At 41.3% G+C, this 18,004-nt stretch overlaps 1 protein-coding gene across 7 annotated transcripts in view; it reads right to left on the bottom strand.

Moving 5' to 3' along the window:
* LOC119022961 (plexin-A1-like) overlaps nt 1-18,004 on the bottom strand; it is a 294,058-nt gene that overhangs the window by 29,075 nt on the left and 246,979 nt on the right. For 6 of the 7 annotated variants that reach the window (XM_037104478.1, XM_037104479.1, XM_037104480.1 and 3 more), the window contains 3 exons: nt 16,097-16,240; nt 9,300-9,534; nt 4,369-4,517 (listed from right to left, as the gene is read on the bottom strand). In XM_037104478.1, coding sequence (XP_036960373.1) covers nt 4,369-4,517; nt 9,300-9,534; nt 16,097-16,240 — 528 coding nt within the window. The remainder of the gene's footprint in view (nt 1-4,368; nt 4,518-9,299; nt 9,535-16,096; nt 16,241-18,004) is intronic. The other variant, XM_037104481.1, reaches the window with a different exon arrangement.

The raw sequence follows: 18,004 nt of genomic DNA, 5'->3' as shown, positions 1-18,004 counted from the left end.
AATATTTGAATCTTGAAGACTGAATCTTTATTTGGATCTGTACCAACAAACAGACCCAGGCAAACACACAACCTCTTAGGTGGATGCAACAAAAATTTTTTAAAAAATATTTAAAAAATCTTTCCATTTTCATCTTTCTTCTCTCAACTAGTCCTAGACACCTGTTTAAAACTCTTCTGAGCAGCATCACCAAAAATGAGAGACAGCATACATGATAGAAAAAATACAAACACAACCATGAGTCACTCGAAGTGAAGACGGCATTCTGAACACATCTCCAAGCAGGCACTTTTTTTCCCACTGTATGATGAGCTGAGATTGACTCGTAAACAGCGAGGTAAGACTGATTGGCTACTCTCTCTGCTGCTGCCCTGCTGCGTGCTGCTGTCTGAGTGCTGCTCAGCAGTCGCTCTACGGGTGATTTTAGCAAACAATTTGAAATAATTGTCTTCTTGACATCAGGGGGTGGATGGGTCAAAGCATCCTCCAGTTGAATATCGTGAGACGAGAATTTTAATCATCGGTCCTGACCAGCACAAGTGTGCTCACAAGTTGTCTCTGTCTGGGGGACTTATTTGGCATTTGTGATGCACAGATATCCTGTTTTTAACAAAAAGTCAGATTTTTTAAACTGACATTCACCTCTCTAGCTATCAGCATCAGCATCAGTTATAATACATGAAAAGCCCTTAACCGAATCTTTTAAAAATGCTTCAACGACTTGCTGTCACAGCATTTCTGGCTTTTTTATCGTTTTTAAAAACGTCTAAAGTCTAATCAGACTGGCCCGAACCAGCCCAGCATGAGAGAGACTCTTCTGTCAAACAGAGAGGGAGAGGAGAGAGGAAGCACTGGAGCATGGCAGGATCCTGAGTGTGTGTGCGTATGTGTGTGTGTGTGTGTGTGTGTGTGTGTGTGTGTGTGTGTGTGTGTGTGTGTGTGTGTGCGTGTGTGTGTGTGTGTGTGTGTGTGTGTGTGTGTGTGTCAGGGTTGGTGACAGAGGTGTACCCTGCTTGTTCCACTGGCTGGCACCTGTCACTACTCATCAACAACACACTAAACCCCCTGAAGACGCCTCTCTGTCGCTCGCTCGCTCTGTCGTCCTCGCCGCTCTAATTCCCTCGCCTGCGCTCATTGTTGACTGTTTCGCATCATTGGGCCTTCTCCCATTTTAATTTTTCTAATTTTTCCTGTGTCTGTCTCACGCGTACACACATCGTCTCCACCTCTCTCTCTCTGTCTGTCTCTCACTCTCTGTTGTCGTCCTTTTGTACCACTGTAACATCTATTTTTCTCTCTCCTCCGATGTGCTATAATAAAGTGTCTGGGCCTCTCTCTAAAGTGCTAAATGAGATTCTCAGCCTCCGGGGTGGATACTGAGTGGCGTGTGTGTATGTGTGCGTGTGTGTGTTTGAAAAGAGAGAACGAGAGATGACAGGAGAGAGAGAGAGACAGATGGAGACGCATGTACACACTGCACAGGCAGAGTCTTTACCAAATTTCGAGACGAGGGTTAGAAAAGGTACATTAGGTTATCTGCCAAACTGTGCATGTGTGCACTCCGCGTGTGTGTGTGTGTGAGCCTAACTGGTGTGTAGTGTGGCTGTCTAGCTTAGGGGAGAAAGCAGTCACACACAGCAATAAAGCTTGCAGCGTTGGTTTACACAGGCCATTGGATTACAACGGCAACCCCTGGGGGAAATACAGAGGAAAGGGGAAGGAAGTCTAGACAGAACTATAAAATACGTAAGATCCCTTTACCTCTCGGCCTGTCTGACACCTCAAATTAAAGGTGGGCTTTATAACAGGGGACTTCTTACCCAACAGTGTCATGTCTCCAGCCCTCATTCTGATCAGCTGAATTGAGCTTAAAGGTGACAGGGTTTGAGGGTTCAGGGCCTCTCAGGCCGACCGGTTGAGAAAAGTGAGTGAAGAAATCAGAAGCTGGAAAAGATGTTCTGAATTTGGAAGTTTGATATTTTGTTCCGTGTACCTTTGTTTTTGACAAAGATGCAAAGCTTTAAAAAAAAAAAAAAAGCTGTCCGGGGCAGGTCTCAGCTCTAATTAGCAGTTCCATTTTAGATCAGGGATCCTGTTTGTCAAACAACACGTATTTGTTAAGCCTTGATGCGAGCAAATCTCTCATCAAAACCTTTTATTTCTCTTCTCCTCCTGTTTTTAATTAGTGGTGAACAATGCAGGAAACATTTGGTAGCGGCTTCTCATTTTTCAGCGGGCGCTGACCACCACTTCTGCCAGCTATAATGACAAAAATAACCAGTGGGGGTGGTTCACACGAAACCCAAATGTATCTGCGAACCAAAAACCCATTAGACTGTCAGCCTGTTGTTACGACAAACAAGCAACCAGTGGGGTCGTTGTTGTGAAATTACTCTGGTATTACCAGCCTATAAATGGTCACCTGACTTTCTTATCCTGTCCACTCTTGTACGTCCAAGCACATTAATTTATCAAGTGCAGAAACTCCAGGGAAAGTAAATGTATTAAGAACAACTGGCTGTTGGAGCAACAGACTGCAGTGTTGGTGTAGTTCTGAAGGCCAGCACAGTGTTGACTGCAGTTTAGATTCAAGATACCTCTGTAACATTTATGTTCAATATTGAAAATCACTTCTTACAAATAACATAAATAAAACAAACTACAGTGCAGGAGCCTCAGTGTTTGCAGCAGGATTACACAAAGAGGAGAAAATAATGAGGCTACAAACATTCTTTCAGTACATTTCATATTTTATATTTCATGCTGCTCATTTTATTTTCAGGTTGTGTGTACGGCCTGTAGACATTTGGCTACAAGTTAACACTGAAATATTTCTGGTGGCTCAGACAAAAAAAAGATTTTTTGAAGAACTTAATTAAATGTTTTAGTTAATTATAACTTTATCAATGTCAAAAGATCAACCTAATTAAACTCAATATGGGACTCACAGGGAGTTAGATTTGATAAGCAGATTGTGTAATACATTTGCTTTGCATAAAATGCCATTAAACTCCAGACTGAATTGCGCCACAAAGCTTTATGTGAGTCGGCAAATGCTGTAAACCAAATAAGAAGGAAGGAAATAATGGGGTTTAAGTGGATTTACTCACTGCCGCATTCCTGCAGATCAGAACTCTCTAACAACCCTGTTTTTGTATTTTTGGAGGGTTATTTTTCTCACTGATAGTTTGAAGTTATAGCTTTATGGTCTCTTTTGGAAGCCACAATGGGTTTTTTTTTCTATATCCAAGGATAACTCAATCATATTTAAGTAATCACCACGGTTCTGTCTTGCCAAAAATAAGAGAGGATGAATCACCGCGAGCGAATCAAAAAAGGCAGAAATGGCAGCTATGAGGCCGCCCAGAGAGACATTTTCTCTTCTTCTAGGAATATATATCCACTCTCTGGATTAGAACGATTAAATGAAGCTGTAAAAGGTCAAACAAATTATTCCTCCACTCCAAAAAGTCAGTGCTCCAATCAAAGCCAATGGAGCAGCACCAGATTCTACATCTTAATGATACCGCTGATTACAGACTTGGCTCTCTGGTTTCGAGCTTTGGAGGAGAGTAGTTTATGTTGACATACTATTAATTCTACTTCCCTTGGTCTCAGCGGTGAAATGTCTTCATAGATTGAGTGCACTATCTCAATTCAGCTGTGCTGGCAAGGTGGTTGCATGTACCAGCTTAATTAATAACTTAACAGTGATATATAATGCAAGTAACATCCCTAGTAACCCTGAATCTTGCTTCTCCATCTTGACTCTAATCCTCTCGCTATCTTTTCCTTCATCTTTTGCTTCATCTTTGCTATGAACTGCCTTCTACATCTCTGCATCTCGCTTACGTAACATTTCTTTTCAGTCATTTTCAAGCAATCCACACTTTAAAACTCCTCTTTCCCACTTGAAGAGAATATGGTGAGCATCTGTCCCATGAGATCAAACTAATGATGATACCGCAGCTCTTGTCAAAGTCATTTGCATTCATTGCGACGCGCTGAATACATTAACACAGAGCGGGTAAAATATAGGCTGCGTGATTGCTTTAAGGTGAGACACGTCTGGAGTTGTTCTCAGACTTTTGGAGAGGCCTGTCTTTGATTAGAGCCTGTCATGGGATAATGGCTGCAAAGGAACGAAGCAGTAAAGCTAGAAGGACATTTTTATGCCATTAAATCCAACTTTCAAGAGAGATATTTCCCTGAACATCTTGCTGAGGTGAACTACTTCTGGTTAGCATAAGCAGCTACTGTTTCTGCCTCTGATGTAAGTTTATTAGTGCAAGTGCTTAATCATCTGCTCTTAAGTGTTAATTCTAGTGAGTTTGTTTTAGTTTTAAGCTCGGTTGGTGGTGTACTGACCCGTACCTCCATCTCCTTGAGCACAGGGTGGTCCTCAATGCCTGGGAACAGGACCCTCATTGCGTAAGTCCGATAGTCCAGGAAGGGGATCCCAGCTCCGTCCAGCTCCTGGGTTAGCTCGTGGATGTCAGTCTGAAGCTCGGCAAAAGCTGTGAAAATATGCAAATAAAGAAGGTGACTGGATGAGAACAATCACATTAAGTACTACCACTTTTTTGATTGGACCAGTCGGAGCAGTGCTGGTACTGAAAATCAATTCAGTATTGTGAAATTATCCAAAATAAGCATGAAGGCTGCCTTGTGATTTTAATCATATGTGAATTTGTCATTTCCATAATTTGTCTAAAACCCTGCTGGCTGACCCTCACCTGTATTGCAATTATAATTATTATATTTATTATTATTTTATTTCCCCCAAAAGTCCACTTAACGAATCATGCCTTGTTCTAAAGGCTCAACCACGCCAGCGTTTTAGATTGTGACTAGCAACAATCAGTAGGATGGAGTAAATTTGACTTTGACACATCAAGCTTTCCCTCCAAAAAAATTAATAAATAATAATATTAAAAATCAAATAGTTTTAAACCCCTTTGCCAGAGTGTACGTCACATTGCGAATGAGGCACAGTTTTTAGAAAGTTATGAAGAGAAACATGTCTCTTCAGTAAACAGTGTGAGCTCATTGCCCTGTTAGCAGCTAAGCTAACAAGTAGCTTGCTCAGACACCTTTTTGCCCCTCTGAGGTACAATCCTCAAAACAAAATGCCACGTGGGAGCAAACAACACAGCACAGAGAAAACAGAAAGCAGCTTGGAGAGCAATTTTGACTGACACCTTAGCTTGCAAGCATGTAAAGCAAACAGTGGTTCAGTAACTCTACTTGCAAGTAGTCCTTCCTGTATAGGAATAAGCCAGAATGACCAGTTCACTTAGCACTCCACTCTTGACTTGAGGAAGATAAAGTTTCATCAGCTACTTCTTTTTGTTCCCGACCAGGTGCACTAAAAGTCGAATTAGCCAGTAACAGTCAACAATGGAGTAAGAAGGACATGATCCCCAGCAAACTTTCCACTTGTGAAAAAATGGTATTTGTGTTTGTTGGAATATAAAACTGGTGAAATGAACCCAGTTTATTTGGAGCTGTGGGTAAGAATTTTGCCCCTGGGCCTTCTGTGTGATTCAAGGTTCGTGTTGACTTAAGTGAAGTTCAGGGGCTGGTTTCAGGATTTCAAACATGATCACTTCCTCTCACTCTAATTTTGACCCTTTTCACTAGAATCAAATCAATTCATGCATGAGCCTATGCATGAACATATATAAGCCTTCTAGGAGGTACAAATCGAACTCAAATTCACGAGAAACAATCATTTGTGGAATATATGCCGTGAGCCATAGAAAGCACTATCTTGCAAGCGAGGATTTCCTTTGTTAAATTGGAAAGTAACAATATACTATCAGTCTCTAACACTGGTAATCTCAGTTTAATTTAATTTAATGAAAAGCAGCGAAAAAGGTTTGGTGGTAAACCAGTAATCATATGATGTGATGCTTTACCTATTGCGACGATCACAGACTTAAACAGTCTATATCAGAATCACACAGCAAGACTTTGTTCTAAGTGTGCGTCAGAGAGACAACAGCACTTTAAACATGATTTATGGGTCAAGTGAGGAGCCTGCCGGAGACAGATACGGGGAGGCGATGCAGACAGGCAACGCAAACGTGCATAATTTCAGGAACAGTGTGTGGCTCTTCTGAAAAGGGCGAGACAGAGAAGAAGCTGAGAAGGTAAAGGTCAGCTGTGATGAAGAAAGAGGCCCACAAGGGCAATAAATAAGGACTTAAATACAGACAAGACAAAAGCATGAGGGAAATACAAAGATAGGTATAGATTAAAACATAACAACAGACCCAGATTTAGCAATTCAGTTTCTTTTAGCAACGGACATGTTATTATGTGTAAGAGAGCATGTCATTTCCCCTTAATGTTGTCTCTAACTAAGTACACATCCTGTAAGTTAAAAAAAAAAAAAAATCCACATGTCATTGAAAGACAGGGCAGAGAAATGTAATGAACTGAATTACTTCCTTGGTGTCTTAGCCCCAACAAATTCTACCTGCACTTGTCCAAAAAAAGACCCAAACACAGTTAAATGAAATGAGAAAGCTAGCTCGAGGAGAGGAAAAGCAGAACCAGGAGACAGAAAACAAAGTTCCTGGAAAGGAAAGTCAATTAATTGCATGAGTGGATAATTATTAAGAGAGCGACGGATGAGTTTTCATGCATAATTTCTCCCAGCTGTTATTGGACTGTTTGGTCCACAGGAGAGATGGAGAGGAGAGGAAGCAAGGTAGACGAAGGATAGGAAGAAAAAAAAAAAAGGAGAGAGGGAAAAGAAAGGGAGAGCAGCAGGTAAAGAAATGAGGATGGCAGAAATTCAGAGAGAGGACGTGAGTGGTTAGGACTAAAAGAAAGATGGAGAAAGATCAGAAGGTGAAGGTCGAACCTCAGAAGAAGTGGAGAGCAGAGTAGAGAAGTGGTGAGAAGTGGAGAAAAAGCAGAAGGCAAAGGGCAGAGAGACAAATAAAGAAGAGGAGATGGAAAGGAAATAGGACTCAAATAGACACAGACATTCTCCTCTAAATCAGTCACTTATTTTTCGCTCAAATGGTACAGTGGTCTACTTAAAGATCAACTCAGTAATCTGGAAGGTTATGGCTTCAGAAAATATTCTTCTGATTGGCTGGCAAGTCTGTGAAAAATAATACATGAAGACGCCTCAAAAATTCTTTAAAGCAAGACTATAACTTTTAAACTCCAGGGCCACGAGGGGTTGAAAGATGTTGAACCAAGTTCCCTTCATTTCTGAAGATTCTTTGGAGTTTGTTGCAAAGACATCATCACAAGACGACATGACTGAGAGCAAAAGGAATGCAACCACAGACAAAAACAAACATGTCTGCTGGTAAAGAACAGCGTGTTTACTTTCACTTTTGAGATGAAAACATTGAAAAGTTTACCCTCCCAGAGCAAGAACTTATGTAACACCACAGTCATAAAGTCAATAGCCAACAGGCATAAAGTTGGTGATTAACTGATACATACTTGTCAGTTTACTGCAAAGTATCAGTTGCTATTTTAAAAAATAGGGACGTGGCTTTAATGTAGATTTTTGATATGTGCTGTTATATTCTCACGACCATGTTTTCGTGTGCGCTCTGAGGCCTGTTGGTTCCAATTTTATATACTCATGCAGATAAACTTTCTATTTCCTGCTATAACAAGATGTTGTTTACCACAATTTGAAGGTATGAGGTCCTTTGAATGCTTCACTTGAAAAATGGGACATTCATGCTGACAAATTTCACACTGATATCATTAAATATTACGATCCCTACCAAAGGAATAATAACTGCAAAGGTGTGTGGAGCCAACAATCCAGTGAAGACAAGGAAAAACCCACATTCTAATGGTTATATCCAGTTGATAAGAGTGTTCACTCTGGCTGCTGTGGTATCTGGTTGGTTCATCCTGGGAAAACCACCGTATGTTTCTGATTTGAGTGCAGAACATGAAGACCTAAATCAACACACAGTCCAGGAAGTGAAGCCGCAGCATTGAGAGCACTTACATCGGCATGTAAACAATGCTTTGACCGTGAATTTGTTTGAAAGCCCATTTACATTGTTTTGTTTTCACATGGTGACGCAACAGCTGAAAAACATCTAGATTACCTCCCCAGAACTACGAAGTGACATTTGCCAGTCAGCGAGAGTCATTTCTGATGCGTCACTAACCACCCGTGTCTGCTAATATGCTAGTTTGGTTGACAGTGCACGGCGTGATGTCTGCTGCTCACGGCTGGCTGAAACAAGCGTCCCCGGTCTCTCCGCTCCTCGAGCGGAGCCCACCTCCAACACATACACTTCCAATTGCTCTCTCACACACACTGGCAGACACGCAGAGCGGCCCGCCCACTTCATCTGTTCCTCCGCCCACACACACTGTCTCGTCCCCATAGACCAGCTGGGAGTACAGCAGGTGGGGCGGGGTGCTTTTCTGGAGGGGTGGAGGGTGGGAACAAGGCCATGCTTTACTCCCCGGAAAAGAAAGTGCTTTTTATTGTATCGACTCGATTACTGTCTGATATCTCATTGAGGAGAGAACAGGACCTTTTTTCTGGTTGTGACAACATGTTGAAATGAGGCACTACAACAAACCGAGAACACTTTTTCTGCAAATGTCAGAAAACAAACAGCGGTCACTGTGACACCGTGGTGCTTGAAACCAAAAGCCGTTGCAGGTTTTTTGTTTTGTTTTTGTTTGACAGCTGATCCTCGGTGGCTGATAGAGCTCTGGCTCTGTGTCGTGACTGTGCGGTAATCATATTTTAACCTTGTACTGTGCTTGTGTCATTTTATTATGTCCAAACACATGAGCTGTCCTCACATCAGTCATCTACACTCAGCTACTAAAACCCTCCCTCTCAGCCTCGCATCCAAATGTTTTTCTCCATCCAACTCGTTGTATACTCTTGGTCGTGTTGTGGTGTGTTTCTGCTCGGAGGTACGGACAGCTGAGCAGTCCTCTCCATCGTCATCAAAAATATGCAAATAATGGGACCCTGCAGCTGAGCTCCAGACAGAAATATCCATGACAGAGACCTATGAAGCTTTCCTTGAGGCTCATAGTGAAGCAACACCCTACTCAGTTACTTAAAAATGTTACTTTTCTATTCATGTGTCACCCATCTGTGTCTTTATAGCACTTTCACAGAAGTACCTATGAATGCACTTTAATGTAGAAACTGGTGGAGTGACCCTTTAAAAAAAGGCATCTGTCATTGAATACAATCCCAAAACAAACGATTTCATACTAAACTTTATACCAGCTGTGGATAAAATGTGACACACACTGTTTTGATCGCCTACCTTCTTTACATTCCAGGGCCACTCTGGACTCCAGGTTGTCCATCTGGAGCTGCAGGCGCTTTAAGGTGCGGTCGGCGTCCCTGGACTTCCTCTTATAGGCGATCAGCACGGCGATGATGACCAACAGGAGCAGGCCGCCACCCCCTCCGATGCCGATAATGGCGGGGAGCGTCAGCAGGCTGTCCGAGTAGATGTGAAGTGTCCCGGGGGAGTACTCAAACCCACCGGCACGGATCTGAACACACACAAGAAAACACCCACGAACACACGCAAGTGATTTTAATGATCAAGGGGAAAGTTGTTTCTTTTTAACCAACTCTGCTTCACAGAGTAATCAATATGACCTCTCTCTTCTCCTGGTTGCCACCGAGCAGCTGCGTTATCAGAGCTGAAGGTTCGTTTCATTGCTCAAAGGGCGGCTCCACAGCAGCCGTTAAGGGAGAGGAAATTGCTACTTATTTACTTGCCCCGACCAGATTCTCTTCAGCCAGTCTGGGGATTTGAACCTTCCAGAGAGACATAAAAAGAAAAAAAAAACAGTCGGCGGTCACTTCTCCAGCAGCAGATGGTTTGAAAATAGATGAGGTGGTCTGAAGAGATCGAAAGTTGGTGGTCTGATGAAAGAGAAGTTGGTCGACCCGATTTCTACCGCAATCATTAAATTTTTATCCACTCCGTACTCGCACTAAACAGGCCTTTCTCTGACAGGCTCACACTGGGGAGGCTTACATCACCTTGACTGCAGTGAACATTTCTTGTAGGAAAGGTTTTTCGATTCGTGCCTTCGGGGGAGCAACTTCACAGGGTTTCGGTAATGAAGACCTCACGCGCTAACTCGCTACGTCCCTTGAATGATTTACCTTCTCCCGCACTGTCTGCAGATATTTAGGCTTTTATTTGGGTTCTTCTAACCATAGATATTTGGACATTAATGTCCTCTTTCATCACAGTCAACTTTAACAAACTGATTTAGGTCAGAGAGTGTACGCTGTTTGAATGCTCAAGGTTAAAGGAGTGCAGTGGAGGTAGACACAGACAGCGTTAAAGCAGTCTACACACACGCACAAAACATTGAAGACACCCGGAACACACGCGCTCATATACTCCAATCGCATGCTCACACACAGCATAAGCAATCAAACAAAGTAATCACCAGCATTTAAATCTCTCCCCAAGGAGTCTTGGTAATTATGGGAAGTCAAACACATGTAATGTTTTTTTTTTTTTCTTTCTTTTTTTTTTTTTTTCACTAAATACATTTACATAAACACAGTGTGCCTCAGAGAGAGAGAGAAAAAAATAAAAAAAAAGCTCACAGCCCTGGAATGCATCAAATCAAGCTACCCACAAGGGGGGTTGATAACCGATTAAAATGAGGTGTGATTATGCACTTTGAAGCTCTTGTAAGAACACTTTCATGTTAACATTATCAAAGTCTGATTAAAATAAATAAAAAAGAGAAGCTGTTATAATCAATATCAATGTAGTCAATACCTACAAATTAAATTTGCAATAGTTGAGACGATTAGACGGGGCCCGTGTAAGATTAAGCAGCCAATTAGCCGCGTGGACATGATCGGGATGCAAAGACGCTGGTGTGAAAAGGAGACTGAAGTGAATTAATTATTCATTCGAGTTTGAGTTCGGATTAGTTTGGGTGCGCTCGCGCTGATAATTTGAAAGAGTTTGAAAGCAAATCGGAGGATATCAGCGAAGTTTCATGTCGCGGATGAGTTATGTTTCTTGTGCTTGAAAAGCAAATTATACTGCAATCAGTTTATAAAGAGTGACTGGTAAGTGTTCACATATTCTAACACCTGTCTTTAGGCTGCCACAACATTTCCGTTTTATTAACGATGCTTTGCTTAATGTGACAGGAGTCGCTCATAGTAATGAAACCACAGAGGTTCACTCTTACAGCTGTCGTCACCCGCTATGTTTTCAGTGAGAAAGTTCTGATACGCTACCTGCCTTGCACCAGATACACTGTTAGCGATCAGCATTTAGCAGCTGAAGAACCAGATATTTCAGAACAGAGCTGTAAATCTAGTGATTATTGGACTTTGGATTTGTAAAGGAGCCCCATGCAATATCATGTCATGTCACGGTGTTGTTCTGGCTTGTTGTAGTTCTTAGAAATGAAACTACGAAGGATAACTTTATCCAAAAATGAAAATTTAGTCACGATCTGCTCACCATCATGCCAGAGGACAGTTAGGTCATAGTCTGCAAACATTTCTGGAGTTTCATAACAAGACAGCATTGCAGCATTCTTCTAAACAACAGATGCAGCTGGAGACCCGGAGAGCCCCAAATCATTTGAAAAGATGTTATCTAAAAGATGTTATCTAAGATGTTTTTCCCATTTTAAAGTTCCCATCTACTTGAGCTGTTTAGAAGAACACTGTAAAGCTGTTTTGCTGTGAATATCTGTAAGCAGATAAGTAAAACTAGGTGGACTGGATTTTTATTCCTGAGAGTTGAGTTCCTTTTAAAGCACCAAGTTTAGATTTATCGAGACTTGTTGATCACCCTCGATGTACAATGAATGGTTTGTATAAGCTAGTGAATCTTTTAAAGATAATCAAACCACTCTGTTCTGGTTTTATTTCCAGTTAGACTTTTCATCTGAGTTTGCAAATGATTATGTCTGTGCTGGCATGAGATTGGATTTGATGGCAAAAAGGGCTCCAAAACTATTTTTATGTTTTGAAAAATGAGTTCAGAGTAGGCCAAATAGGCCCCTTCTCACCAAAGACATTATAACAAGCTCAAGCTGGAAAAGCACAGGTATAATGAAAGTAATGTTGGCTGAATACCATTTAGCTGCTTCGGTTGTCGGTTTGGTATTGTTCTCGCTGACTCGTTGTCACTCTGCAATGGCTTATTGAGACTATATAGAACTCAGCCATCACTAATGTAACAGTAACACCTGCTCTTTTCCAGTGAGGACAGGTCAAAATGTCTGCTGTGAAAACAAACAAAAACAAAGTCAGGTGGCACTCACTTTTAAATATTAATGGGTCTGTGTGTTGCCACTGTAAGTACGAGTTAATTAAGGATGTTTAGGTTTTTATGATATATGACGCTGCAAAATCAATGCATACATCTTGGAAAGAGCGTATATCTTGCATACAAATTGTATCAATAATAAAAAAGGATTCCCATTTCTAGATATTGGGTTGCTTTTTTAGTCCTCAAATTGCCGGTTGGTAATTGTAATCTAATCTGGGGTCACTGGTGTAACAGATACAATTACCCAGGAGGGAAACATATCCTCAGATGACTTGAGCACAGCCTAAACATAAGCAATATTAAGCTGGAAACACGTTTTCTAGGCATTTGTCTATTTTTATTCTCCTGACAGGCTGAAGGACTGATGGAGGAACTTAAAAAGCTGAAGGCCAAAACAACAAACAAGTTTCTTCGAAAAAACTCAAGGGAGGCACACAGCTGCCAACACACAGCTGAGCATCAGAGAGGGGGACACACAAAGACACAGTGACACACACATACAGTCCTTTCTGTACACCCACACATGCACACAAACACGCAAGCCAAGTACGTCTGGACACCCATTGGGGTCCCCTGTATGTAGGTCATTCTACATGGGGAATATTATTGTGCTACAGCTGTGTCCTTCTCTGCAGCGACAGACGCAAAGATGTGTGCACATAAATTAAAACATACGAGCGCTCACACACAAACACACACATACACAAGAAACGAGGCACAAACACACATACGCACGCGCGCGCACACACACGGGCAGAAGAGATAGGAACAGACAGCTCTATTTTTTCTTCGGCTATTGTCAGGCGAAGGACTAACTCCACCACCCCCGCTAACACATCGCATCGCTCCGATATTCAACATGACATTTTGTTCAAAAAAAAAGAAAAAAAGAAAGGAAAAAAAAAGGAAAGAGAAACGAGAGTTCCACCTTGGAACAGGCTGGTTCTGTTGAGAGCTATCATATTGAATTACATGGATGCGCTGTCATTGGCTTTCTAGGTATATTGGCTGTAGCTAGCGGGAAGTAAATGTCGTATAGATGTAGTGAAATCACTGTGAAAGGACACTGGTGACAAGTTTAAAAGGGGCAGGAGGTGGGGGAAGAGTTGAGTGGGCGCACTGGCGGAATATTCTGACAAACATCCAAATATATTTAGAGTGAGCGCTGCGTCGCCCGGCTGAGGTTTGACCTTCCTCAACGCAGATGCTCCAGGAGCTGCGCGCTGATTTTGAAAGTCTGCTCCAGTCAGAGTGAATTTAGGGATTTCGGAGTGCAGGCTGATGACAGCTCAACACTCTAGACAAGTGAGGCTGAGCGGCTGCCGCGGGATGCACTCACAAGCCAGTTCCATGACTTTACCCCCACACTACCTTCCTGCTGTATCACAGTTTCAGAAAATATGAAACGCCCCAGCGAATGAGAGTGACATCAACTGCATTCACATGGTGGGTGGTGATAAAAAAAAAAAAAAAAAAAATTAAATTATAATAAATAGTTGCAGCTCGTGACACTTGAGGCAGAAAACAGGAAGTATAATGTGACTTTCAAAAAATGCAACTTTTAGCTTGGATTTGCTGAGAGTTGGACAAAATTTGCACATCAGAAAGGTTTATACAGTGAACGAGGTTCCAGGATTAGAGCTTAGAGACGAGCTTAGTGTCTGCGTATCAGTGGCATCCTGGAGAAACAATTCTATTTTTAATACCACCTTTTATGTTGCTGCATAACTCGGGGACGCAGCACCACTGTCGACAGTGCCTTGTCATGGACATAAACTGTAGCAAAACTGGATCCTCAGATGCATTTCTTATCTCTTACTACATATGTCACAAATAATGTGGCTCTCTGTTTACCCACATTCAACTTTAGTTTATTTTTTAGTCTGATGAATACCATTTTTCGTACCCTATTATTAGTCTGTTAATTAGTTTTGAGAAGTAGTTCTATAACCTTACGCTGATTGCATATTCCCCAAAAAATGAATAAATAAAACAATTAACTTGACATTTTCGCACAGGCAAAATGTCAGGTTTAATGAAAAAGAGAGATCTCCGGTATGAAGTTATCACCACTCCTATCCATGGTTTTCTGGCCATTATCATACAATTTATGGGCAGAACTTCAGCGCAGACGGTCCCCTAACCCGAACAGGTTCTGTTGTGATAGATATGTTATTAATATGATGCCCAAATCATTTCCGTCTTTGTCCCTGTCATCCTCATTTGTGTCATTCATCCTGTGCACTGAGTGCTTGTTGGGCCTGTTTCGTCTCTTCTTCACAAAATGGCTCAAGCGGTAGTGACAGTCAGACTCCATTGATGCCACTGCATAGTTTTGCATGAGTTAATAGATTTCATGGATGAGACAGTCCCGGGAGTGAATGTGGTAAAATTGATGCTTTCTGGAGAGTTAACTGAAGACGCCTTAAGTGTATGGGATTTGACTTCAAAACAATAGATGCTGGTGTCCTGATGCATGAGCCAGACAGGAGCTTAGCTCGGTTTGCATTACATGTGTGGTCAAGGAGCCCTCTGAACAGAGGGTGAACACAGACATGCAGTTGTCTCTTTCCAGAGAGATTTGTTCTCTTTTTTTAACTGAACCTCGCAAGCTTGATCGATTAATCAAACATGCCTGAAGTCGCAGTGAGTACACTGGTCTGTGTTTGTCCCGGCATGCTTAACGGCAGTCTGAGAACACGCTAAACTTGAAAAAGGTCGAGATATAATGCTTTTCTAAGTGTGGCTGCAGGGAGAGAGAGAGCTGCTCCGTGCAGTGGTGATGAGCGTAGCTTCGATTGGACTCGAGTGTGGGTGGAGGATTGGCTTGTGGGTTTACTGAGGATTGGGTACAGTATATCTTGTGTACTTTTTAAATGTCTACACCATCAAAGCAAAAGCTAATAAAAATACATGAAAAATGGGGATGGCACTGAGGAACTTAAAAAAAAAAAAATCTGAAACCAGCAGCACCTGCAGCAGAGAAGTGCTGACGCCTGCACAGCTGCTGAGGTGGATACACTTCAGCGGTTGGAAAAGAAACATGGTATTTAATCTGCACACATGTCTAGAGGTTCACTGTGGTCTTGTCAAGTGCATTGTGTGAATGAAGTGAATGACTTTTAGCTTTTTCGAACATTTAATGGATTTAACCGCGCTGGTGCAAGGTCTGCAGATCTGTGCTTTGTTTTTTTGAATTATGCATTTATCAGGGATCTGTTCTGATGACACAACCAAACTTTCACGGCAGGCCGGCTGAAGGCCAATGAAGATCAACATGTTAATTAAGCGTTACACATTTAACAGCAGCCTTGGTGTGCAAACTCAATGGAGCGTATTGTGAATCTGTCGAGGAAATTGTTTAGAAATGATGCGAGGGGTTATTCACATTAGTCAACAACAAGGTTAGAGTGACATTATAGAATAAGTTTGTTAGACTGGAATGTTTCCATATTCATAAAAATGAATTGCTGAGTCGATATCCCAGGTATAACAGGTGGTATTTATCCTGTTCTAAATTGTTTTTTGATTAAATCCTGAAACCTGACCCAGTTATTTAATGAATAAGAAAGATAGCAACTGAAAAAAATGACATCAGGAGAGAAGTCTTCCATGAAGGTCTCAGCCTGAATATCGAGCGGGTTCTCTTTCAGTTAATCTATTCAGTGGGTGCGGGTGCAAAAATGGGCCAGAAAAGTGCAATAGTTTAGAAAAGTCAAAGTCAAAAAGTCACTGACGGAGACAGAGATAAAGAGACAGAGGACACAGAGTCGTGATCTGACCGTGACTTTGTGTTGTCCGGTGAGGTTTGGCCATTCGCACAGCAGCTGGCTCTCCGACAGGGTGAGGACGCAGGGAGTTTCTCCAATCAGCACCGTGTAGTTGAGGCGACTGTTACCTGGAGCCGCCGGGATCAGGTTACGACCCTGAACACAGACAGAGAAGACATGTGGTGAGGAGAGGCGCCCCAGCTCATCTATACACACTTTATTTCCATACAGAACTTGCTGGCAAGAATGCGTTTTAGATCTTCCACTCGACTACAAAGCGAGTGAAATACCATCAGACACCGTTTCTTTCTAATTACTTTCAACTGTTGCAATCTCACAATGAGCTCGTTCAGAATAACTCTGATGATATGGTTCTTCGGTGAATCACATTTGTTCCTGTAAATAAATGCAGAGGAATGAGTCACTGACAACACAATTGCTCATTTAGAAACCCTCTTCAAGGATGAGGCTGGCTATGATCTATCTTTCTCTTATTGTTAACAGATACCTCTGAAGAACAGGGCTGGGTAGTGTGGAGTAAGAAAAAGGTTCTTCTACTCTTTACTCGAATACACTTTGTAGCCAGTAACCTACCTTTTACTTAACCTGTATTTAAGAACATAATAAAGGCATTTACTATGAAGGATTTCCTTTGTCTGTTTGCAGGCCCTATTTTTTGGCTTTGTCATGTCACAAAAACTGACAACCATCTGTAGAAAGGTTTGAAGTTAGACACAATTCAACATGAGATGAATTTTTATATATCTGGCAGGAACCAGGATTATTAACGAGTGACATTAAAGTGAGTTACAAAGGTTTTGTCAGATCAGTTAACCTTCAATGTCTCATTAACTTAAAAATTAAATATGTATGTTTTATGTTTTAACCAGCACAAGCAGCTGATTACAGATTACAAATGCTCAAAGGAAATATAAAGCTTTTCAATTCATCTGGAGAAAATGTCTGTACTTTACATATTGTGAAATATATTGCAGAAAAACCCCAAAACAATGTCAGTATTTTCAAAAATCGTGCAACCCTCTGCAAGCAACGGTTACAATGAATAAACTTGCTAATGTAAGTGATGTTAATTTTTCATGTGTAACATTGGGACAATAAAAATGCATAAAAAACATAGGTAAGTTTCATAATTCAAATAATTTGAAAAAATCTTTAAATGGAAAGTAACTTTTTATTCACAAGGTACTTTCAATAGTAATTGCACTGTACTTGACTAAACATTTTCAACACTGCTGAACACAGGTCCCAAGTCTTTTTGTAATGGGCTCCTTAGCTTCCACAAGCAGCTCAGCACTGAATCTTTTAGCAAACCTTCCTTGAGCAGGTTTAAATAATGCATCATTGAGGAGTATTTTATTATACTTGGACAACAATAGAGCTTCATAGCGCAAAGGATGATGATATATCAGGCTTTGGATTCACAGACAATACTTGCTAATAGGACCGATTCATTCTCAGTTTTGGTCTTTTTGTGGGATCTTTGTTGAGAATGGAAAAAAAGTAGAGAATATGGCAAGATTTATCTAAGCACTTGCAAGCTGCAGTTGTATACTTGAGACTGTACAGTTGCTAATAGACTGATTGTTCATCTGCTTGTGTTGTGTTATTCTAAGAATTGTGGTTTTCTTTGACTGAATATTCACACGTTTTATTCTATATTGAAATAACTCTGATGAATGAAGCAATAAACTTGAGTGTGATGATGAAAAGAGGAATAGGAAGGTTGAAAAGTGCACTAATGAATACTTTATATGTAAAGTAGGACCAATGGCGAGGCACACAAACTCCCAGCAACATAGACCAGCGCTGTTTGTACACTTAACTGGGTTCTAGACATAAAGTCGACACCACAGGTGTGTAAATTCGAAATTTGTCAATTTCAGTTCCAGTTTTTCATTT

Source organism: Acanthopagrus latus, chromosome 7, assembly GCF_904848185.1.
Source record: "Acanthopagrus latus isolate v.2019 chromosome 7, fAcaLat1.1, whole genome shotgun sequence".
Taxonomy (NCBI): Eukaryota; Metazoa; Chordata; class Actinopteri; order Spariformes; family Sparidae; genus Acanthopagrus; species Acanthopagrus latus.
This window is presented reverse-complemented; position numbering and strand designations above follow the sequence as displayed.